Source organism: Hyperolius riggenbachi, chromosome 2 (assembly GCF_040937935.1).
Source record: "Hyperolius riggenbachi isolate aHypRig1 chromosome 2, aHypRig1.pri, whole genome shotgun sequence".
Lineage (NCBI taxonomy): Eukaryota > Metazoa > Chordata > Amphibia > Anura > Hyperoliidae > Hyperolius > Hyperolius riggenbachi.
Genome location: NC_090647.1, coordinates 327,580,220 through 327,604,271, shown reverse-complemented (window position 1 = coordinate 327,604,271; position 24,052 = coordinate 327,580,220). Strand labels below are relative to the sequence as shown.

At 42.7% G+C, this 24,052-nt stretch overlaps 1 protein-coding gene across 2 annotated transcripts; it reads left to right on the top strand.

Annotated features, from left to right (window-relative positions):
• Positions 1-7,270: 7,270 nt before the first annotated feature.
• On the top strand, positions 7,271-23,728 carry LOC137544419 (endothelin-2-like). Of its 2 annotated transcripts, none has more exons than XM_068265490.1 (5): positions 7,271-7,335; positions 12,514-12,655; positions 13,469-13,584; positions 18,056-18,157; positions 21,320-23,728. In XM_068265490.1, the coding sequence occupies exons 2-5, from the start codon at positions 12,638-12,640 to the stop codon at positions 21,423-21,425; spliced, it is 342 nt and encodes a 113-aa protein (XP_068121591.1). In that variant the 5' UTR covers positions 7,271-7,335; positions 12,514-12,637; the 3' UTR covers positions 21,426-23,728. The 2 variants fall into 2 exon arrangements, with proteins under 2 accessions (XP_068121591.1, XP_068121590.1); XM_068265489.1 differs by having other exon boundaries at positions 7,277-7,335; positions 13,465-13,584.
• The last annotated feature ends 324 nt before the right edge of the window (positions 23,729-24,052 follow it).

The window sequence follows — 24,052 nt, the reverse complement described above, 5'->3', positions numbered from 1 at the left end:
AACATTGCAACCCCATATTGCTAGATACAGGTGGAAAGCGTTGTGAGCGATTAAAAAATTGTTTGTTAATTAAGGGGTATCTAGGACACGAGGCAATCATAGGTGCCTGCCCCCCAACTACATCATCATCCTCCAGAAACGACCCGCCGTTTTCGGCTAGCAAAAAATTAAGATCTTCCAATGCATCCCGATCTTGTGATGTCAAAGTGGGTATTTTGATCGTGGGTCTAGATGGTGTTCTGTCCCGCAGCATAGATTGAAAAAATAGTTTTCTACAGAAAAATTGTAAATCTACAACAAATTCAAATCGATCAAGTTGCTGCGGTGGACAGAAACCCAAACCTCGTCCCAGCAGTCTCATGACTGCCTCTGGGACGGATTCACCTGTGAGGTTGATTACCTGTAATTCCTCATTAGGACATTGGGGGTTATACATTTAATGTCTCTGCTATGGTGTGAGTCAGGTCGCCCCTTTGGGGCGGCGCTACTCTAAAAAAGATAAAATAGAGGATGACGATTGTTGGGTGGCCATACCCCCAGTTGCCCCCAAACCTTCCTCTGAGGCCTGGGTACATTTTAATTTATTTTTGGTACTTTTTGTGATCTTTTTAGGGAAGTCCCTGTCTTTCTCCTGATGGCGAGTGGGGTATCTCCGTCTAGTTGTGATAGAATTATTGCTCGAGGCCGAGGTAGCTGAAACACCACTTACTGCTGAGGAATCAGATTCCTCGGCAGTATCTACTGGTTGTGGTCTCTGACGAGGTTGTGGGCCTTTAGGTCTTACTGGGTAATCGGGACGAGAGTCCCACCTGTACGCCTGGCCTGTTTTATATGCAAGTCTATCGTTGAATAATTTCTTATCTCTCAAGATGACTAAATCCTTGTTATATTTTTTAATATGATTATTCAAAAAATCATTCCTTTTCTTATACAAAGTTTCTTCTGATAGCGGACTCAGTTCAGAAGGGATCTTAACAATGTTCTCTTCTACTGTGGCTAGCTCAGCCTCGTCCAGATCATTCATTAAACCCAGACATACGTGAGCACAATTTTCAAAATTTGCTTCCCACTTACGTTTGAATTCTGGTCTGAGGTCTCTTGTGTGTGGAAACACCTGAGGCCTCAGCCAGAGTGGTGCAAAATGATCTCCTATGTATACTTTGTTATACTTAATATTCCACCAGAGCCTAGATTTCTTTTCATATAAACGCTCCAATTTCCGAAAGCCAGTGTTTATTGTCTGCTCTGCATCCCTACTCAGGGCCGGTTCAAGTAACAATGGGGCCCTAGGGCAAAATTAGCCTGGGGGCCCCCCAACAGACACCCCTCGACCAAAAAGCGTCATTAGAGGCCCTTTGTTGCTGCCAAACTTCCCCCCTGGGCCCCTGAGCTGGCTGCTGACCCTCCCCCAATCACCTCCCAACTTAACAGACTTTGCAGAGTCCCTGGGGAGCAACAGTTAAGATGGGGGAGGGACACCTTGGGGGCCCCTACAGGCTCTGGGGCCCTGGGGCAGCTGCCTATTTTTTCCAATGGTAGCTCCGGCCCTGTCCCTACTAACCGCTGTCTGTGCACAATCACCCTCCACCTGTGCTACAAGGTCATCCCACTGCAACATCCTCCTACTCCAAGGACCAATCAATGCAATGAAAAATGTGGCAAATGTTCAGGGTCTTATAATACCCTTTAGCCCTCATTAATCGGGTTTCCACCTTCTACAGACAAATGTCACTCTCACTGCTGTAAACCGTTATAATATTCAGACACGGTTGTCCACTCTTAGAACATAATACAATTTCAAAATGAAAGTGGCAAAAAATAGAGGGACATGTGTGTCTGCTTTTTAAAAAAATCAGCTACTATATACTAGTACTCATAAAGGCTGCTCACACCCTTGTATACAGAAAATATAAAATAGATTGCTTTATTCAACAAAATACAAAAGAGTGCTTAAAAATAACATGGGATGGCCACCCCGCCACAGACAACCATAAGTCACTCCGCATTTACCCACACACAAGCACACCACGGCCATGATATTATGCACACCAGGGACTGTTTGTGTATCTGATAAAGCGCTCACAAGGTACAGTCTCCAGAACAGTTCCACAGAAAGTATTCCTCCACAACAAAAGGGTTAGTCCTGCAAGCTCGGTTAGTGGTTTCAACAATTCACAGCAAATCAGGGAAGCAGAAAAAGCCTTATGCAGTATACGTTCGTAGCACAAGAGTGGCCATCACCACAGCAGCTGTCATAAGCATTCCCATATGCATTGTAAAGTCAATGGAATCTCACCACACTGAACCTTGATGGTTGGAGCTGATGTTGAAAACAGCTAGTGCTGGCACATGTGTGGTGCGCTGGAGCGATGTCCACCAGGAGCGTGGGCAGAGCGGAGCGACCTGCAGCAACGGGTCCTACCACGGATGCCGAGTTAGCTACGCTGGGTCGGGTGCAGTGCGGATGGATTGCGCCTGCTGGATCCCGCTGCTAGGTGGCTGGGGCGGTGCGGCGTCCCATGTGGGAGAGGGGAAGCGCTCCCAACAGTTTCGCCGGCTTCCTCAGGGGGGCGTGGCTTCCCTCCGTGCACACACTCATCCTAAAACATCCACCACAACCAATCACATGAAGGAGATCGCCGGCATCTGATAGGCTGAAGCCTATCAGAGGTGGTACAGGACGGATCGCCGTCCTGTACCGCCCGTAGAGAGAAGGAGAGGGAGGGCAGAATAGCGCTGCGGAGGGGGGCTTTGAGGAGCCCCCCACAAGGCACAAACAGGTGGCGGCGATCAGAGCCCCACAGCAGGACATCCCCCTAGTGGGGAAAAAGGGGGGGGGGAAGTCTGATCGCCCTGCCTGAAACGTGATGTGTGCTGGGGGCTGAAGAGCCCACCCAGCACAGCGCATATGCAACTCCCCTGGTCCTTAAGTGGTTAAAGGAATCAACAGGCATTTTCTATTTCAATAAATTTTTTATTTGAGAACCGATGTGTCAGAAATTACATTGTATGCATTTTCAAAACAATCTCTGGTTACATATATGAAACTTAACAATGTTTTAACAGTTGTATGCGTAGGTTACATTCTAGTTCTCAAAGTTTATAGTTTATAACCTTATTTACAAAGATCTGAATAGTGATAGTCAAGTGACAATTTTGGAATTTTAGTCAAATCATGGTAATTATCAAGAAATGAGCAGGGCCTTTAATATATTAGCAATAAACACTCACAGAACTTGTTATGATTTTGATAGTTGGCATGTGAACTGCTTCTTAAACGTGTCCAAGGTTGAGAATATATACTTCTTACTCCAGTTGTGGAGGGTATCCACCCAGGGTTGCATTAGGGTGTGTGAGGTCATTAGTGCCATGGTCCCCCTTGGCTTGGGGTTTTTTCCCCTGGGGGTTCCCCTTTGCCATTGGGAGTTACCTAGTCCTAGGTGGGGCTTTCTTACTGTCAGTGGGATTGGATGTGAGTTGATTTGCAGGGTGAGCTATTATGCTGGGGTTTAGTTTTTCTGTTGGATCATCTCTTAAAGGGAGCTTCAGCTCATAACCCTCCTGTATATCTCAGAGTCCTGAAAGTCGTACCAGACGGCCCAGATTTTTGTGATTTTATGGGCCTGATCATGTGCGATCATCACTATTTCCTCCAAGTCTTTCACCCTATTTAGTCTCTGGAACCACATTTTGAGGGTGGGAGTAGTGGTCGATCCCCAGTGTAGGGGGATTAGGGCTCTAGCAGAATTAATCATATGTGGTAATATTGATTTCTTATATGACAGGGGGGATAAAGTGGAGTTATGTAGAAGGTAAGTATCCGGTGAAAAGTTTACTGGAAGCCCTTCAACAGGCATTTTAAGCTAGCACAGATCTACTTAACTCCTCCAGCCCCATGCAGCTGATATGTCTCTTGCCACAGCTCCACTCCCAGCTGTCGGCCCAGGGTCCCCGCTGGTGCAGATGCCCACCTCGCAAGGTCAGCATCTACAGCGCAGGCGCTGCTGTCAATCACTTGCACATCTGCTATGCCTGCGCAGAACACTCCATCTCTTGTGCGAGTAATTGACAGCAGCAGTAGATACCAACCTGGCGAGATCAGCATCTGCACCGGCGGGGAGGGGAGCTGCGGCGAGAGACATATCGGCTGCAAAGCGGCTGGAGGAAGCCCCGGGTAAGTAGATCTGTGCTAGCTTAAAATGCCTGATGCTTCCTTTAAAGAAAGGAAATTTTGAAACTACGATACCATTTAATGGTTAAAGTGAACCCAAGGTGAAAATAAACTGATGAGATAAATAATTGTATTTATCCTTTTACTCCTAAAAAATAAAACTTTTTTTTTTTTTTAAGATATCCGATGGTTTTATTTTATATTTAAACATTTACAGACTAGAATTAATGTTTTGTTGTCTGCTCAGCGGCGGCCTATTATGTGTCCCTAAATGAAAATACATGAACTATTGACCCTTTTCTTTATCCCTCTGCTCTCAGAAGTTATATTCTGCCAGGAAAACCTTTATGACTATTTGCTCATCAGTGATGTTTACTATATTCCTGACAAGTTGCTAACAAGACAGAAACTGTCACTTCCATGCCTAGAAATTACTCTAACTCTGTACACTTTAACTTTAAATATTAAGGCTACTTACACACCAGGATGTTGCGTTTAGGGGACGTTATAGGGCACATAACGTGCCCCTAACGCAACGCCTGGTGCTCTCTGATGTGGACGTCAGAGTGAGCCGCGTTGTGCAGCTCACTCTGGCTGCCGTGATGCGTACTCTTGGACGCATGCGGCATCACGTGGTCCCGCCCAGCCAATCGCCGCACAGAGCGGCCGCTCCAGGAAGTAAACACTGCACGTCACACCGCGCAGTGAATATTAATTAGCCATGTGCCTGGCTGCTCTCCACTCCTCCCCAACACTACTGAGCATGTGCGCACAGTCTAACGCGGCTTAGCCGCGCGTAACGCACAGCATGCAGCACTCTCAACGGATGTGCTGCGTTACAATGTAACGCAACGTGGGCACTGTGAACAGCCCATTGATTTTTCATTACTGTGCGGTGGGGCTGCGTTACAGGCTGCACTAACGTGCGCCTGTAACGTCTTACTGTGAAAGCAGCCTCAAAGAGTAAACTTTGTGTAGGTTGTAAATTCTTTATATTACTTGTACATTTTCCTGCCTAAACAGATAGCTAACACCTTACATTATTTTACTGCTAATGTCCAGTTCTGCCTCTTATTTTCAAAAAAAGCTTAAAGAGAATCTGTACTGACCGATTGGTACAATAAAAAAACATACCAAACGAGTCACTCTGATCTCCTGGATCCCTCTTTGCCGTTTCCACCGCTCCCCGCCGCGATCCTGGCTTTTAAACGCCAATTTTAGGCAGTGCTTACAAACAAAAAACATGGCCGCTAACCAGGAAGTGATGTTTGTGTACACACACACACACACCTCTCATGTTGCAGTATATTACAAGTTTTTATTACATAGTGAATTATCTGCGCTTCAGTCTGGGATTCTCAGTTTCTCAGCATGTGACAGGCAGTTTCCTGCCCCCTCGGCATCACAAACTGCATAACACAAACAAGCTGAAACTGAGAGTAGAGATTGGAGAGTAAACGAAGCACACAGAGCCCGCAGGGGGCGTGCTTAACTTGTATTCATTACAACAGAGCCCATTCCTCCCTGGGTCAACAAAGCTTGACAAAGAAAATAAGATTAGATGGCCGGCCCTAGACTTTTTGCCGCCTGAGGCAAATTTAGGAGAAGATTGCTATGTCTCCCCCCCCCCCCCCCCGCCCGTCCGTGGGTGCGGGGGGGCCGAGCCGGAGGGGTAGTGGGCAGGTCGGGAGTATTGGGCCTAGCGGTGGGGAGGGGGGTCGGACCCCCCCCCCCCTCGCCTGGGTCCCCCGATCTGCGCTCCCCTCCAGCTGTAATTAGGAAGCAGCTGCTTGCAGATCGTAAGAGGCAACGGGCGGGGAGGACTCACCTTATCCGCGTTCCATCGTGCGGTCATACAGTGGGCGGCGATGCAGGAAGTGACGTCAGTGGAGCGCTCGCTGGAACACGGAAAAGGTGAGTCCTCCCCGCCCGTTGCCTCTTACGATCTGCAAGCGGCTGCTTCCTAATTACAGCTGGAGGGGAACGCAGATCGGGGGACCCAGGCGAGGGAGGGGGGGTCCGACCCCCCTCCTCACCACTAGGCCCAATACCCCCGACCTGCCCGCTACGCCTCTGGCTCGGCAGCCGGCCCCCCGGGCGGATGCCGCCCCTAGAAGATTGCCGCCTGAGGCAAATGTTTCACCCCGCCTCATGAGCGGGCCGGCCCTGATTACAGAGACAGTGCAGCTAGAAAAGGCTGCAGTAATCCAGACCACATTAGAAAATGTATAGGAACTTATAGAATAGAAGAAATAAGGCTGAACATTTTGTTACAGAGTCCCTTTAATTTGTAATCGTATCAACCACAATGTCCAACAATGTAGTCCAGCATCTAATTTTCAAAAAGTATCATCCGTAATCATTTCCTACACTTGACAGACCTATGAGTGGGGGTGTGACTTAAATAGAGCAGGATGTGATGGTGAAGGGAAATGCTATCCTGCCACTAGAACTTACTCATATTTTACATTTGAGAAGCAATATGGTCTGAGGAAGGGGTAGGCATCCAGAAACTGGAAGATAGATTGATGTGAAGAGAAGCAGAGTGGTCCTCCAGTGTGGTGGGTTTACATGTCCTCTGAATTGAGGTCAATTAACATGTGTGATGGCAGTTGTGTGCACAGGCTCATATCTCATTTTATTTTTTATAAATTCAGGTTGTCTTCGATATAAAAAAGTAAGCAAAACTGTTGTGCGTGCTGCATGCAACCATACTACATCACATACCTCACATCACATAACTCCGTAATCCTGACTATTACATGAAATGATCCCACCTCCAGACTTTGGTTAATGCTTGCTGAAACATTTATGATGTCCCCATATGACAGGTTTCCTTTAAAGGTAATGGCCTTCAGGCTAACATTGTTGCTAATGTATTCAGTTACAAAGGATTAAGCATTTCTTTTTTATCGTTGATGTCTTCCTCTGTCCAGGGAATAATCTGAGATGTGATAAGATTTATTTCAGCAGAAATGGCCAGGAGGTGGGAGGGAGTGAGCTCAGCAGCTGCCTGTCTGCTCACCTGCGCTACAATAGGAGGCGTGGAAGTACCTGAGAGTATTTATAGGCTGGGAGAACAGCAGAGAGAGCAGGCTGTGCACTGATCACCTCGTGCAGAATGCTGGGAGCTGGATTACTACCACTGATGCTGGCTGCAGCAGGTGAGTCACACTGTCCAGTACTCCTCATCTCTCGCCCACTGAATGACTTGCCAGAATCTTCAAACTTAGTTTTACTCTTAACACAGTGCAGACTGATCACTGTCTTTCCTAAGGTGGGAAAGTAGTAGGGCAGTGTTTCTCAATGTTGTTATTACTGGCTACAGCATGTACCGCTCAATGCAGCATGGCGATTTCCCAGTAGCCCCATTTGTGGATAATATTACGTCAGGTACTACTTGCCATGGCACATATATATTTGGTAGGATTCCTCAATATCTGTGTATAAATGCTTTTTAAAGTTTCCTTTACAATTTAATTACAGTAGCTAAAAATACTTATTTGGGTTTATTTCCTCATAGACTATGACCAGATACTAACTAGTATTAGACTGACTATGACAAGTTTAAGTACATGTTAAGAAACTAGGGACTAGAGAGCAGCTCTGCATTACATAACGTTGTGTGACCTGAGAGATATTGCGTAGTAAATTACTTTTTGTTAGCTAAATGTATAGCTGGGGGCCTGGGTAATATGTGGGCACTAGAGATGGCCCGAACCTCCGATTTTAGGTTCGCGAACTTGCAAACTTTTGCGAACTGCAATAAACTTCAATGGGGAGGCGAACTTTGAAAACTAGAAACATTTATGATGCCCAGAAAAGTGATGGAAAAGATGTTTCAAGGGGTCTAACACCAGGAGGGGGGCATGGCGGAGTGGGATACATGCCAAAGTCCGGGGGGAAAATCAGGATTTGACGCACAGCAGCGTTTTAAGGGCAGAAATCACATTGCATGCTAAATTGGAGGCCTAAAGTGCTTTAAAACATCTTGCATGTGTATACATCAATCAGGGAGTGTAATTAGTGTACTGCTTCACACTGACAGACTAAACTCCCTGTGTAACGCACCGCAAACAGCTGTTTGCTTAGTGACGGTCATGCTGGACTGGTGCGCACCATGGCGAGAGTGCAGGCCGTGGCGGTTTTCAAGCCTATATGGTCGCCGGGCTGTGGTTGCCAAATGACAGAACAGTACAGTGAAGTACAGTGACTGTTGGTATTAAATATCACACTGCGTGCGCTCACGTAGGTAAGTGGGTGCACTGAACAACAGGTAGGTATATGCAGTGCTGCTGGGTATTACAAATGTGCACCTGTCACACACACACACGTACCGATAACAGGTGCAATGACTGGTGGTATTAACAATGTGGGCGCTCACGTAGGTAGGTAGGTGCACTGAACAGTGAACAAGTGCAGTGATTGGGATTACAAATGTACAGCTACCTGTCACACACAGGTAGTCACTCACTGAATGTGCTGGACCTGGCAGTGGCACAGTAGAATTACCACCAAGGGGCCAGAGGCCAGCTGCTACTGACTGACAGGGCTGTATATGCAAGTGGGCCACACACAAAAAAAAAATAGATCACAAGAACAAGATTAGGTCTCAAAAGAGCTGTTGTGGGGTGCTTTTTAGCAATAAGAATCAGCAAGGAGCAAACTAAGAAGCCTACAAGAGCCTAACTAAGCTTTCCCTATGAGAGTCTGACTGCAGTAGCACCTGTCCCTTCACTAATTACTGCAGGCACACGAGTGAGTGAAAAGCCGGACTCTGCCTGCCTTTTATAAGGGGGGGGGGCTCCAGGAGGGAGTGTAGCCTGATTGGCTACAATGTGCCTGCTGACTGTGATGTAGAGGGTCAAAGTTGACCCTAATGATGCACTACGGGGGTGAATCGAACTTCTGGAAAAGTTTGCTGTTCGCCTCGATCACGAACCACCGAACCGTTCGGGCCATCTCTAGTGGGCACAGCAAAATGTTTGGTATATTTGGGAGATCGTCTGCTCAGAAGTGTGCGTGTTCTTTTTGCATTTTTTTTTTTTTGCATTCTTTTTGCATTTACAGGTAAAAGGTACTTCATCCCTAAATGTCCTCTGGGTTTCCTCCGGGGGGCCCTGGTTTCCTCCCATTTCCTAAAAATACATTGGTAAGGTAATAGGCTCCTCCCAGAATTGGCCTTCAACTGTGCTATGCACTTTATATTGTAAGCCCCACTGGGAGACACTGAGCGATGTGAATCCCTGCAGAAAACGTCACCACTATCAATGTGTAATAAAGATAAAATCATAACTCATTAAAGTACCACTGCACAGTATTTTGTTCAGAGCAATTCTGTAACATTGTTTTATAATGTTGCCCCTGCAATCATATAGCCTATAGTCCTGTGGCTGCAGTGAGAGGATGACCTGATCTCCTGCAAATGAAGGAGATATATATATCATGTTATAAGAGGGCAGATAAGATAAGGCTGCATGTTAGAAGGACACGGCTTCCCATGCTGTGGGGCAAACCAGTACATCTTCCGTGTTGTGTAACCGTGATGCAGAGAGCCACAGTATGAGTACACAATTCTCACATTGCAAACAAATCAGTCAGCATATTTGAAATGTTTCATGACTGTCTCATTGGCTGCATTAAATGTAAATGTGTCTGGGCTGAAATAGATTATGCTCAGGAATGTGTTTATCTAAAATGTGCCATAAAAGAATTAGTCAACGTTTCTTAAGACCCGTACCCACCTGGAGATGGAGCGGAAATGCCCTGCGACGCAACCCGATGAACAAGCATTCATCCCGCGGAGACATGCAACATGCATGAATTAGAGTTCAAACAATCTCGGCACTCTGCGTGGGAGTCATCTGGGATCTTAATGATCCAATCCGCTATGATGGTCATAATCGCCGTATGTCGCAAAACATCATTCATGTAATCACGCACACGTACCCACATCATGAGATTGTGGAAACGCTCACTCGTTGCAGAAAAAAATCATTTGAAAAATCACAATGTGGGTAGGTCACAAACGTTCTTGATGTAAGGTCCTATTCTGTATTGATGAGGTTTCCTTTATAATGTAAACACTATCAGGTTTATTGAAGTTTACCTTTGCCAGGTCTATCTGTGCCTGACTGGAAATGAATGAGGCAAGGTGTAGAGCCAGAATCTGGACACGGTACTAGTAGTAATGCTGCTTATTTATCAACACGGGCAAAGAAAGCTGGGGCAAAAGAGGACCTGCTGCTGCCACCTAACCTAACGGACTTTGCTGAAACATGATCTCATAGCAGTTGCACCAGTTTTCTTTGTCCCTTCTTGATAAATTAGCCACATACAGCCGTATGCTATCTATGAATGAATGTGTAATTCATATTCCTTACATAAGCAGGCACATCATACAAGGAGGGGATAATTGAGGCAGGCATTAAGTGGAAGGGGCTGAACACAGTCCAGAGATCGTTTTCTTTAATATCAGTGAATTACATGAAGTTGCAGATACGAGTGTTTAGGTCAAAAGGGCAGTTAAGTGAGTAATGGATAGCAATACAAAGATGGAAAAGAATTTGAGAAGGCCAATAAGAAGCCAGTCGTTTGGCTTTGGTGCACATTTAATGTTAATTTTTTGCAGGTTGAAACTGGACAAACCAATATCATCAGCTACTTCATTTAATTGGTCCAAATCCAAACTGCATAAATGTGCCTAAAATTAACATCCAATTTGCATCAACCCACAGTTGAAAGCAACATATTGAACATCTCCAGAGAGAATGAAAAAAGATAGAACAGGTAATAATCTGGACTTAGGAAAGAAAGCATCAGTTCAGTTAAACGCTACAAATTTGAACTGGTTTGGAGCGGTTTGGAAAGTTAGACTGAATTGTTGAGTGAAAGTGTTTATGATAGTATTGAGTTATCGTGTAACTTAAGCTAGTTAGAAAGGGAGGCCGGGGATGGAGTAGAGTTAAAAGTGCTGACAGTCAATATTACTCAGACTGTGGGACTGTGAGTTAAGAGAGAGACTCAGGGGGGTAATAGAAAGAAAGGGTCAGAAATAGGTGAGAGAGATGGTAGAGAACGAGAGCAAAGGTCAAGAGAGAAATATAAAGAGAGAGAGACGTGAATAGAAAAAGAGAGGAGTGATAAAAAGTAAAGAAGAGAGAAAGAGTGAGAGAGAGGGTATGTAGAGAAAGCGTAAAAAAAGTGGGGAGGTAGAGAGAGAGAGAGACAGGAGGGTAGAGATAGAGAATGTAGAGAGAGAGGGGGATACAGAGAAAGGGGCAAAAAAGAGAGAAGGTAGAAAAGGCGAGAAGGGTAAGCGAGGGATAGAGAAAGAGAGAGAGAAGGGGGGGGGGGGGAGGGTGTTTAAAAAAGGAAAAAAAAAGAGCTGGGGTAGAGGAAGAGATGGGAGATAGAGAAACAGAGAGAGAAGAGGAGGAGGAGGGCAGAGAGAGGAAGAGGAAGAAAGTGATTGGTTACATAAATAATCATTTATAAGCTCCTGGATTGGTTCTTTACTGCTGTGTTTTTTTGTTATTATTTTATTTTATTACAATGCCGTTCTGCGACCCTTCTTGAACACTTTATCATGTTAGGTGTGCCAGTACTGCCATTTAGCATGACAGGTGTAAATATTGTGAAAAGCAATAACTGAGTCCAGAGTTTAGATCATTTTGATTAGCAATGGGCACCTGCTGACCTATATCAGTGAAGGAGGACATCACATTGTAGAATGTTTTGGTAAGGGCAGGGAGGTGCATACTGCAGGGATTTATGAATGAAATAGAGGATACAAGTTAGGAAATGGTGATCATAAACTGGGAAACACGGATACAAGACATAGGCATGTGATGTGGGCAAGTGAGTGGAAGCAGCAGGCAGAGATAGTTTAACATGTAATGGGGCCCTAAGCTATTTAGTATATTTGGGGCCCGCTTGTGGTCCTGATAAGCTGGAGAGAAGTCAAAGAAGGTGGCAGGTGAGCCCCTTGACATCCATGAAGCCCCAAGCACCTGCCTGGGTTGCCTGGTGGATGATCCTGCTCAGGCAGCAGGCAACCATTGTGTGAGTCCAAGAAGTTAACTACAAGCAGCTCCCATTACATTGGGAATGTTGTAGGGATAACAGTAGGAGGAAATAAGACTGCAGATAAAATAGCCAAACTTGGGTAACCGTACATAAACGCTGGGAGGTAGCAGCAATGTGTTACTATTCTTGGATACTTTTGTATAGCTATAGGTATATCTATAGGTGCAGTGACTCTCCTATTAGGTACAAAAGAAGATAAATATAACTTTTTTTGTTTCTTTTTTTATTCCTCCCTCCCCCCCCCCCCTTCATAGGTGCTCTTTCTTTGCCAGATTCCACCTCTACTGTACATTCAAGCAGCCACACACGGATCAAGAGATGCTCTTGCAACAACTGGATGGATAAGGAGTGTATTTATTTCTGCCACTTGGATATTATATGGGTGAATACAGGAGGGTGAGTACAGACAGTCCTGCCCTTATATAGCACACACTAGGTAGGTGAGCAGAGCCCTTTGCAAGCATTATTATTCCATTGTGTTTCCATAAAGGGGAGACACACTTAGAAAACTTAGCAGTGACAAGCTTCTAAGGGGAAATAATAGTGGTCAATGTGTTCTGGGCTTGCCTGAAAGATGCCATCCCAATGCCACGTAACTGGAGGTGTATGTAAGCATGGCATTTTGTCTGTCCTTTAATGTTTGTGTATGACCGTTGTGTGAGCTGAGGGCAGATATTGGAGAAATTGGCAAGACAAAGCAATGTATGCAGCAACGTGTGTGGCAGCTCAGCTGGAAGACATGTGCTGTACTATAATAGGAAGAGAGAGGGCAAGGGAACTGCAACCAACCAACCAACCAACCCCCCCCCCCCCAAAAAAAAAAAACGTCCGAATTCAGCTGATTGATTATTTCCACAGCTCTATTGGTTACAGAGGATAGGAGACACACATCACACTGTCTCCCAGGATCATCCACTGGGCAACCTGGGGCCTAATGGGTGCCAGGCTGCCCAACTACCACTTTTAATGACCCCTCTCATGTCTCAAATTACCAAAAGGACCATAAGGGGAGACAAAAGGTTCTACTGTACCTAGGGCCCTATCTTATCTTAAATTATTTCTGCTGTCACCTAATCCAATCATACTTGATTTGGGTGACAAAGATCAATTTGAAATACGACAAAAGCTAAAAATGCAATAATTTGTGTAGTGGTCTTTCACATATATAATAATATGTAATAATGTCTATCTTTCTTCACATAAAGACAGACCATTCCTTATGGACTAGGAAGCCCAAGAAGGCGTAGGAGGAGGACATCAGCACGTTGCCTGTGTGATGATGTGAAGGACAAGACCTGCACCAGCTTCTGCTATAAGGAGCCATGGTGAGTGATTACATACTACATGCAACACACTGTGTTTTCCATGCTTCTGTCAAGTGTACAGATCACATGCCATTGGTTGAAATGGACTACAGTATAGCTTGAGGGGCTGTGCAGTCGTACATCTGTAGGCGTATTACTTATTGCTTGCCTGTGGAGGGAAAATGATAATGCAAATGATAATGCAGGCAGTATCTCTTTAACAGTCTGTTAATGTTAAATGGAATAGATGCTCTAATTATGCCATAAATCTTTTCTACTTGTGTTACTGTGTCACAGCACAGTTATGAAATAGGACACTTAACTCTTGTCTGCCTCTGATAAAGTTCATACATTGCAACTTCCAGAATGGTTTCTAGAAACTTAAGTGAATCTAGCCCTTTCCAGTAGTCAGTTAAAGGGAACCCGAGGTGAGAGTGATATGGAAGCTGTCATATTTATTTCGTTGTTGCCTGGCAGCCCTGTTGATCTTCTGGCATATGTAGTGTCTGAATCAACCCAGTAAAACCTGAGTCAGTTGTGTCAGAGTACCTGATTTGCATATGCTTGTTCAGGGTCTATGATTAAAAATATTAGAGACACAGGATCAGGAGAGCTGCCATTAAAAGCAAATAAATATGGCAGCCTCCATTTCACTCTCACCTCAGGTTCCCTTTAATCTGGCCATACATTATACTTTTTTTGCCCAATTGGACATTCAATTAGAAGAAAACATCAGATTTGGCAAAAATTGTGTTTTCCATCAGCCGTGATGATATTGATATTACAATCACTATAACAATCAAAATACTGAACTGCAATGTTGGTTCTAGGCGATGTTGATCATGGTGCCAATCGAAAGCACAGTTATATAGTCTATGACCAGCTTTAAAATCATTGCACTAATCGTGTCTGATAAATACAAATCAAGCTTGTTCATATTTTTCTGTGTTCATGCCATTAATGCTAAATTCTATTCATAATTATGTGACTGGTTTACATATATGCACATTTAAAATGCATGTGTACTTACTCTTACTTCACCGATACTACACAGCTTGTGTGGGTCTTGGCCTCACAAACTTGGCATATCCACTCCATGCTGTTAAAGTAAAACAGTGATGAGAGTGATATGGAGATTGCCATATTTATTTCCTTTTAAACAACACCAGTTGCCTGGCAGCCCTGCTGATCTATTTGGTTGCAGTAGTGTCTGAATTACACCAGAAACAAGTATGCAGATAATCTTGGCAGTTCTGACAGTAATGTTAAAAACACCTGAACTGCTGCATACTTGTTCAGAGTCTATGGCTAAAAGTATTAGCAGGACAGCCAGGCAACTGTTATTGTTTAAAAGGAAATAAATATGGCAGCCTCCATATCGCTCTTACCTCAGGTTCACTTTAAGAATCTATCTCTTTCCAACTCCCGTTTTTTATATATTTTTTTCCATTCTTGTTTACATATGCAGTATTCACATGGTGAACTGAGTAGCCTTTCATATGGGCATATACAAGCACACCAATATCTAAAGATGCTTAATCACATTTGAGTCTATAGTTTGTTTTACAAAGCAACACTCACATTGGACCACTTTCAATATAGTTAAAAAGTACCTTGAAAACGTAATGCTGCTTTCTAGACTGAAAGTTCCAAAGTGTGTACCAAAGGTCAGCACATTTCCAGGTACATTTTTGCAATGGGTGTATCCAATAGTCCACTTCGAAACTGGCATCATTTGAAAATAGGTATAACACTGTGACATAGTCATGGACCTTGATGGTGCTTATTTTGGACAAAAAAGTGTCCTGCATGAAAAAAAAAAAGAGATTGTGAACTTCCCCTTCATGGTAGCAAAATATGCTATGAAAACCTCGAGCAGCTACCTAAAGCAACCAATCAGAACCCATAATTTCCATACGGCATCTGAATCCTTGTTGGTTGGTCTGGTCAGTGCGTCTTATTTTAATAAATTTGTCCCAGTATGGAAGGTAACAGCTGCATAGATGATGAAGGTCAAAAACGTTTCAATTTCTCCTTTTTAGAGTATAAATGGGTTATAAACTGTCGGGCTTGGATTGCTGTTTGTGTAACTTATAGGGACAGTCCCTCTCTGAGTCCACAGTGTCTAGGAAATGAAGGATAATGCAGGCAGTAGCGCGGAAACTGATTATTTTTTTTGTTCTTAGTCATGCCTGCTATAATACATTGAAGGGCATAGGTGGCGTCAATGGAAAGTGACCAAATTGCCCATCATCTTGTATTGCTCTTATAAAATGTGTAATCAAGTAATAAAAAAATCCATGTTGTTACCCGGTCACTGTTGTATAGACCATTGTGCGGTATTGCCGCCAGCTTTATCTTGTGGCACTGTGACAGAGAGAGGGTGTAACTAGGTTACTTGGCCTGGTCTCACATAGGAAAGTTGTTCAGTTATAAGCAGAATAGCTGAACATTTCAGGCTCATCTGATGCACTTAATGAATTTCCTTCCTGCTATCCTGAGAAGTGCTCACAAAGGAGATGCTAAACTCTGTAGAAGCACCCCAGTGCTAGTATTTTACCAAAGGCCCTTTTAAGCCTAGTGTGTACTTTCAATTATGGCTGGCCAATCACTGACCAATTTTACTACCTCCATGTAGTATGAGGGTTAAATACACCATTTGCTCATAGTATTCAATATCTGTTGACCCTCATACTACATGGAGATGGTAGAATTGGTCAGTGATTGTCCAATCATTATTGAAAGTGTGTACTAGGCTTCAAAAAGACACTGTAACTTTAAAAAGTTCCCCTGGGGGGGTACTCGCCTCGGGAGGGGGAAGCCCCAGGGTCCCAATGAGGCTTCCCACGCCATCCTCTGTCCCACGGGGATCTCGCTGCAGCCCTCCGAACAGCGGCCCGACAGATCTGACAGCTTGTTCAATATTTACCTTTCCAAGCTCCAGCGGCGGCGCTGTTGCGGCTTTCGGCTCCGAAATAGGTGGAAATACCCGATCTCAGTCGGGTCCGCTCTACTGCGCAGGCGCCGGAGACTTGCGCCTGCGCAGTAGAGCAAACCCGACGGCGATCGGGTATTTCCACCTATTTCGGAGCCGAGAGCCGCCACAGCACCGGGAAGGCTTCAGCGAGACCCCCGTGGGACGGAGGACGACATGGGAAGCCTCATTGGGACCCTGAGGCTTCCCCCACCCGAGGTGAGTACCCCCCAGGGGAATTTTTTGATGTTACAGGTTTTCTTTAAGTTCCAGATCTACCTTGCCTTAAGCCTGGTATGCACATCCAAATTAGACTGGCTAATGAGTGGCCAATTTTACCAATTCCATGCAGTATAACAGCTTACCTACACAATCTGTTCATAGTATTCAACATCTAATACTACCTGGAGGTGGCCCTTATACTACATGGTGGTGGTAAAATTGGTCAGTGATTAGCCAATCAAAATTGGAATATGTGTATGCATCTTAAAGCCTGGTATGTGCTTTCCATTATGATTGGCCCATCATTGTCCAATTTTACCACATAGTATGATGGTTTACCTACACAATCTGCTCATAGTATTCAAAATTTGTTGACCTTCATACTACGTGCGCGTGGTACGATGAGCAGATTGTGTAGGTAAACTGGGTTCATACTAAAGAGGGAGGGGACATTTAAATGTTGAGGAATTGTTTTGTAGGGGGGAAGACCAGGGTTGAAATCCGTTGTTGTGTTTAGTTGTTCCTTTTACAACTGTGGGTCACACTGGTAATTTATTCTTTGTACTACTGTACTAAATGTTATAACACCTTTGTATTTTCACTTATCAATAAGTAAGAGTATACCAATGTACAGTATATCGATATTTTGTAAAAGATAATGCTATGTATGGTAATTACTAACCTACTGTTGTTTGTTAATTTTGAAATTCTTTAATAAAAGTGTTTTTTAAAAAAACTGGGTTCATACTACATGGTAAAATTGGTCAGTAATTGTCCAATCATAATTGAAAGTGTGTACCAGTACCAGGCGTAATAGTGACTACTAGTGAGATCTATGAGTTAAGCCTGGTACACACTTTCAACTGTGAGTAGACAATCAGAGACCAATGTTACCACAACCTAGTAATCATAACTGAAAGCGTGTACCAGGCTTAACTCATGTGTCCCTGGTAGTCACTATTAAGCCTGGTACAAACTTCCAATTATGATTGGACAATCACTGACCAATGTTACCACATCCATGTAGTATAAGAGCCAACAGATATTGAATATTATGAAGCAGATTGTGTAGCTAATCCCTCGTACTACATAGAGATGGTAAAATTGGCCAGTGATTGGCCAATCATAAGTGTGTACCAGGCTTTAGTTTGTGAAGGCTATGGTTATAAAGAGAGGTTCACTTTGAACTGCTCATTGCAGGTTATGCTATCGCCAATACATATGTTGGTTTGTTCTTAAACTTCTACCCTAGAAACAGAACAGACACACTCATTGTTTTATTCTTTATTGTTTTAGGAATATAACCGCAAGCAATCAAAGAGCAAATGAGGAAATGCGTGCAATAAATACCTTACCAAACATGAAGAAGTCTCAAGCCCACCTTCTGCGAATATTAAGGTAAGATCTGGACAAGTATTGAACATTTGTCTTGATCATCTCTCATTCCCCCTTCTCCCGTCTCGCATATGTTTTGGTGTGTAGGAATTGGCTAGACACTGAGAAGGTGGGTTTCTTCATGGAAGAAAATTAGAGTTAAGGTGGCCACATACCATGCAGTTTTTTTATATTGCTTTTCAATTTGAGAATTACAATTCTTTTCTCTGATTGTAGCATTTGAAAAGCCTGACCAATGAATCACAAACATGTTCACTTATCTGTATCTTGATCACTAAGCCTGTGAAAAAAAACCTAATCCTCCCTCCTCCCCTCTGCCTCTGAAATCAATGGCTAGTAACACCTCCTCCTCCTCCTGCCCAGACTGAGCTCCCATGAGCCCTTGCTACTGCCAAGGCTCTCTGAAAACCTGTGGGCGTGGTTTATTTAGTTTATAGGGAATTAGAGTATTAAAACAAAGTATTTGGCTTGAGGAATGCCCTATAAACAATAGTAAAGGAACACAATTATGCAATGAGTAAAAGTTCACCTCGGATCCACTTTAAGGCTATGGTACTGATCATAATATCACTACACTATTTGCATACCATGCTGCTACTCCCTCCAGGCACTAGATGACACCATTTCATTGCAGAGGGCGTTTAGCGTCTGTGTCAATAGCAAGTATGGCATGGACGAAGCAGTGGCTTGATACATAAATACATTTCATATCAACCAGTACAAGCCCAAGGCTCTTACCACCGGTGGATGTCGCTAATCAGTGGAAGCAGGTACTAAGTGCCTTTTGATATTGGAGGTGGATGATAATAGGGTGAAGGGGCTGATGGGATAAGTGTAATTTATAAATACTTATCCCTTGACCATCCATAGGCCATTTAGGAAAGATAGAATTCATGGAGAGCTTGCGTTTCACACATGTAATGCAACCTAGATGAAAATATGACTTCTTGCAAGAAAGAAGATTTGTTTACCATTTAGAAGGGCAGTGTAAGTACTGCAGTAATCTTGGTATTGCTTTGGTTCTCATGCCTTTCTCAGACTTTAGTGACAGTTATAGTAACAGCTCTGTAACGGGTTAAGGTACAATTGTGTGAAATTTTTCTCACTAAAAAGATCAGTCTTTGCACAATGCCTCTCAGGCAAGTTACATAACAAGCCATCAGCGTTTGTTTACTCTTGCTGCCTCACCTAAAACTTAACTTTTACCTTCTGTACCTTCCCAGTTTACAGGCAGTGGTAGGGCAGAACGCCACAAATTGGCTCTATAAAAATTGCAGAGATAAGAGGCATAAACACATATGAAATTGAATTCCTCTGGAGAGACTTTCAAGGACTTTATTTCTGCTGAAAAGCTTTATTATGACTATGCCAATGCTACATAGCCATTGCGGGATATACAGAGCCGCCCCCACTATCTCTTATCAGCTTATCAAAAGGACTATAAAACAGAATCGGATTATTGCCGCTGTAAGTAATTCTGAGGGTTGATTTACAAGAGTAGTGCATCTTATCCTCAGACAGAAGGGGTGATGGAGTAACATGTAGTGTTGTGAGCCTTTGTTTACTCCTAGCATTCATTCATGCAGAGGAAACAGATAAAGGATGTTCTCAACCTAAATGGCTGTTTATGGGAAACGCAGGTTTATTGTACTTCACCTCATCTTTAGGGAATCAGCCCAGTGAGGCAAGATGCAGAGAACACTAATGCTGGCCATACATGGTTAGATGTAACCTAGAAGGAAGCAATTTATACAATAAAATGTTCTAATGTAAATGAAATGAAACATTCTAGATAAGAACGATCAATTCTTTTTGACCATTTTTTGCAGAAAAATCAGTTTAATAATTGAACAGGAAAGACTGAAGTTTCTTATAGTTTTGAATTAGATCTGAAGGATTTTTAAGAATATATGTATATTTTCTAAGTATTGCACTCTATTGGGCAGAACTCACCCCATAAACCCACCATTTTATTCACATGAGCAGCCAAATCTTTTTAAATTAGGTTATTCAGTGCCAGGGCCGGGCCAAGGCATAGGCTAGAGAGGCTCCAGCCTCAGGGCACAGTGTAGGAGGGGGCGCAGAATTCATTCAGCTGTCATTCCTAATTGTGTTTGAAGCAGAAAGAAATAAGAAAAGGGGATACATGGCAGTGACTGCAAGCCAGATAACTAGATATTAAGGTGTTGGGGAGGTTGTGGGCCCTGTGGTGCCTCTTAGTCTAATAGCAGTCAGTATGTGATGGCTGGGGTGGGAGGGATGGAGGGGCGCACTTTGGTGTCTCAGCCTTGGGTGCTGGAGGACCTTGTCCCGGCTCTATTCAGTGGCTTCCGGGAAGGCGTCCCTTATCTTTTTAGAGGTAGACTAGTTATCTCATCGGCCCATCTGTTTTTAGCTTTGAGCAGTGTGGTGGGCGGTTGGATAATTATGTAAAATATTGCAGCAAATGGTCTTTAAATGGACCCTAAAGCAAGGCCTCCATATTTATTTCCTTTTAAGCAATACCAGGTGCCTGGCTATCCTGCTGATCTCTTTCGATGCAATAGTGTCTGAATCACATGCCTGAAACAATCATGCAACTAATCCAGTCAGACTTCAGTAAGAGCTCCTGATCTGCATGCTTGTTTCAGGTCTACGGCTAAAAGTATTAAAGGCAGAGGATCAGCAGGACACCCAGGCAATATGCATTGTATAAAAGGAAATAAATATGGCATCCTCTATACCCCTCTCGCTTTAGGTTCCCTTTAAGTAGTGAAGATGCATTCAGGTGGTTAATTTGGATTAATTGGAAATGTGATTACATGGAAGGATCATTTTAATCATGTTTCACTATAGGAAATAATTAGTTCTCTTTGGAGAATTCCTCTTGCAAAGAGAATTCATGGAGAGCCAATGGTCCATTTATCAGATGATTTTTACTCCTCTGATTGGTTGATCACAATTAGCCTACATAGTAAGCAAACATGAGACATGATCATATAATTTGGACTAGCAAAGGAGAGGAGTATAAATTGGTCAACTGATAAATCATTCATGTGCTTTTCCAGGAATTCTCTGGAGTTTTCATCTCTTTTGGCCACGTAAACAAAAGAAAAGAAAGCAAAAAAAAAAAAAAAGACGCATGTATCCATGCTACATATTTTAATATGTTTTTTATTTCTACAGAGATGTTGCATCATACAGGAAGTCTATTCTGTATTACCGCCAGGGATTAGCCTCCTCTGCTTCTAAGCTTCCTTCAACATCTGTATTTTGGAAAAAGAAGAGATAAGAGGTTGTAAAAAGCGAAGAGAAGAAGAGGAAGAAGAGAAGGTGGAGGATGCCAGAGGTGTCTTTTAAAGCTGTACATGCTTTTATGATATCTGCTAAAACCTCAGAGCGCTTAGGGTGTCTTCACATAGAAGGTCAACTAAGGCTGTTCAGCCAGCTATGAAGAATAAAGGAACTTTATTCCTCTGATGTAGGAGAAATGTGAAATCTTCTTCTGTGATGGACTTTCCTAAGAACCCTGCCTTACTTGAAGGAGAATCCAGTCAGAGAGATTCAAAAGAGAACTGAGTTTCTGATGAATCTGAATACGTTCTAATTCTAAGATGAGCACAAGAAGTGAAACAAGCTACAGTCACTGTGTGCATTAGGTGGAGATTTTGCCATGGCCATTGGTCAAGTGGCAACTAACTGGATAGGAGCACAAGCCTTGTGTGCATGAGTCTGCCATGGAGGACACACAAGCAGTCATTGCTATAAGGAAAAAAGAAACCCGCTCTATTATATAAACTGGACTTCAGCACTACCATATTGAGATTGAATTGTTTCATAGCCTACCCTATTATATTGGTGCTTGCTATTTTCAGTTCAGCAAACAGGCATCTGTACATTTGTGAGAGTCACAAAATAAGGAATTCTGGTGTAAACCAAGATAATTATCATGTTATTATCAGGAGACTAGACCACCAAATGTGGTATCTGAGGATTTTAATTGATCCTACTCTGTGCTGCATAAATGCATCAACTCAAAATAGCATCTCATTGACCATCTTTAGATGTGAGAGACATATAAAGAGCAACCTGAAAATGATCACCTTTAGTTTTTTGGTAAATTGTATTTTTTAACTGCTTTATCAATGGAGAGCCCACCCTACATCTACTTTCTCCTCCTGCCCAAGTTTAGCAAATCAGGCGTAGTTCTACAGATTTGCCAAAATGATCTGTCCTCATTTGTAATTGTTTTTACAAAAGAATAGCAAGAAACCAGTAAATGGTGTATAGTATTGTAGCACTAGAATAGAATACTATTACTTCCTGCAAAACGCTTCCTCTGTCCCTAGTGATGTTTGCTGAAATGGAGACACATGAATCATCTGAGAAAAAGGTGCATATTGCGAGCAGGGAATCCATCTTTGCCCGTTATATACCCTGTGCTAAATGTAGCAAATGTACAATACAGGTGAAACTTGAAAAATTAGAATATCGGTCAAAAGTCTATTTATTTTAGTAATTCAACTTAAGAGGTAAAACTAATATATGAAATAGACTCATTACATGCAAAGCAAGATCTTTCAAGCCTTTATGTGTTATAATTTTGATGATTATGGCTTACAGCTTATGAGAACCCCAAAATCAACTTCTCAGAAAGTTAGAATATTGGGGAAAAGTTCCATATTTTAGGCTCAAAGTGTCAGACTCTAATCAGCTTATTAATCCAAAACTCCTGCAAAGGATTCCTGATCCTTTAAATGTTCTCTGTCTGGTTCAGAATTACTGAAATAAATGGACTTCTGGACAATATTCTACTTTTTCGAGTCTCACCTGGACTTCTTAATCCAGCTTGTCCCTGTGATGAAAGCAATGGATAAAAAGATACCAATGTGCCCAAGTCGCAGTAATGTCTCCATTATTTAAGAGATCCAAAGATGTCACACTTGAAGTAAATGTTAGCATTAAGAATAACTTGCGTAACTCCAGCTATAAGCTGTAGGGTCAGAGGGCGCTCTGTCAGTGCGCTGTCTCTGGCAAGTCATACTAGGGGCATCACCTGATGAACTACGGGAATACTGATAACATATCTACAGTAAGGTTAATGAAGCGACATCTCCATTTGTTCCTAATAATAAAAATAATTGATGTAATAGCAGTTATCAGCAGGGAAGGTTATATGATTTTTGTTGTATTTATTAACAGATTAGCTCTGATGCATGAACATTTTCACTAGTTTCCATTTCCTATCAATTTCTCACTTTGTTTTATTGTAAACCTTTACAATCCAGCAAGCAAGAATGTACTAAAATATGGAAGAAAATATAAAAAATGTAATTACATTTTAATTTAAATTTTAAAAAGTTGAATCCATAAACGTATTTTTGCACATTTTTGATTGAAACTCATTGAAAATGTATTGTCCAGAGGCAATGGGAAAATATAGGAATACATGTGAAAACATTTAGTGGACTGTTGTGTTTCTGAAGCTATATAATGTAATTGTGAAGAATATGCGTATATTTATTTGAAATGATAGATTGTCACTTTCATGTTACTCTGATGCTATTTACTTCAATAAATACTTACATTAGTTAATTGTGTGTAATTGCTATTCACTGATGGAAAAATCTATCAATCATCCCGCCCATATGAGGAACGTATAAAGGTGATGTCAGTGTCAAGCACATGATTTTGCATTGTTTCTGGAAAAGCAAGAATGATTAGAGCCAAATCAATCCACTGAAATAAATCACATCTCAACTCAGATTATTGGTTATCATTGTAATTAAAGTGGAACTCCATGGGGAATGGGAACAAAAAGACCTGTTCCTTTTATATACTGTACATACTGTATGTGTAGAGTGAAATGACAAAAGTGTATTTCTACTAGTCTCTTATTTTACCATTATCTTATCTTAT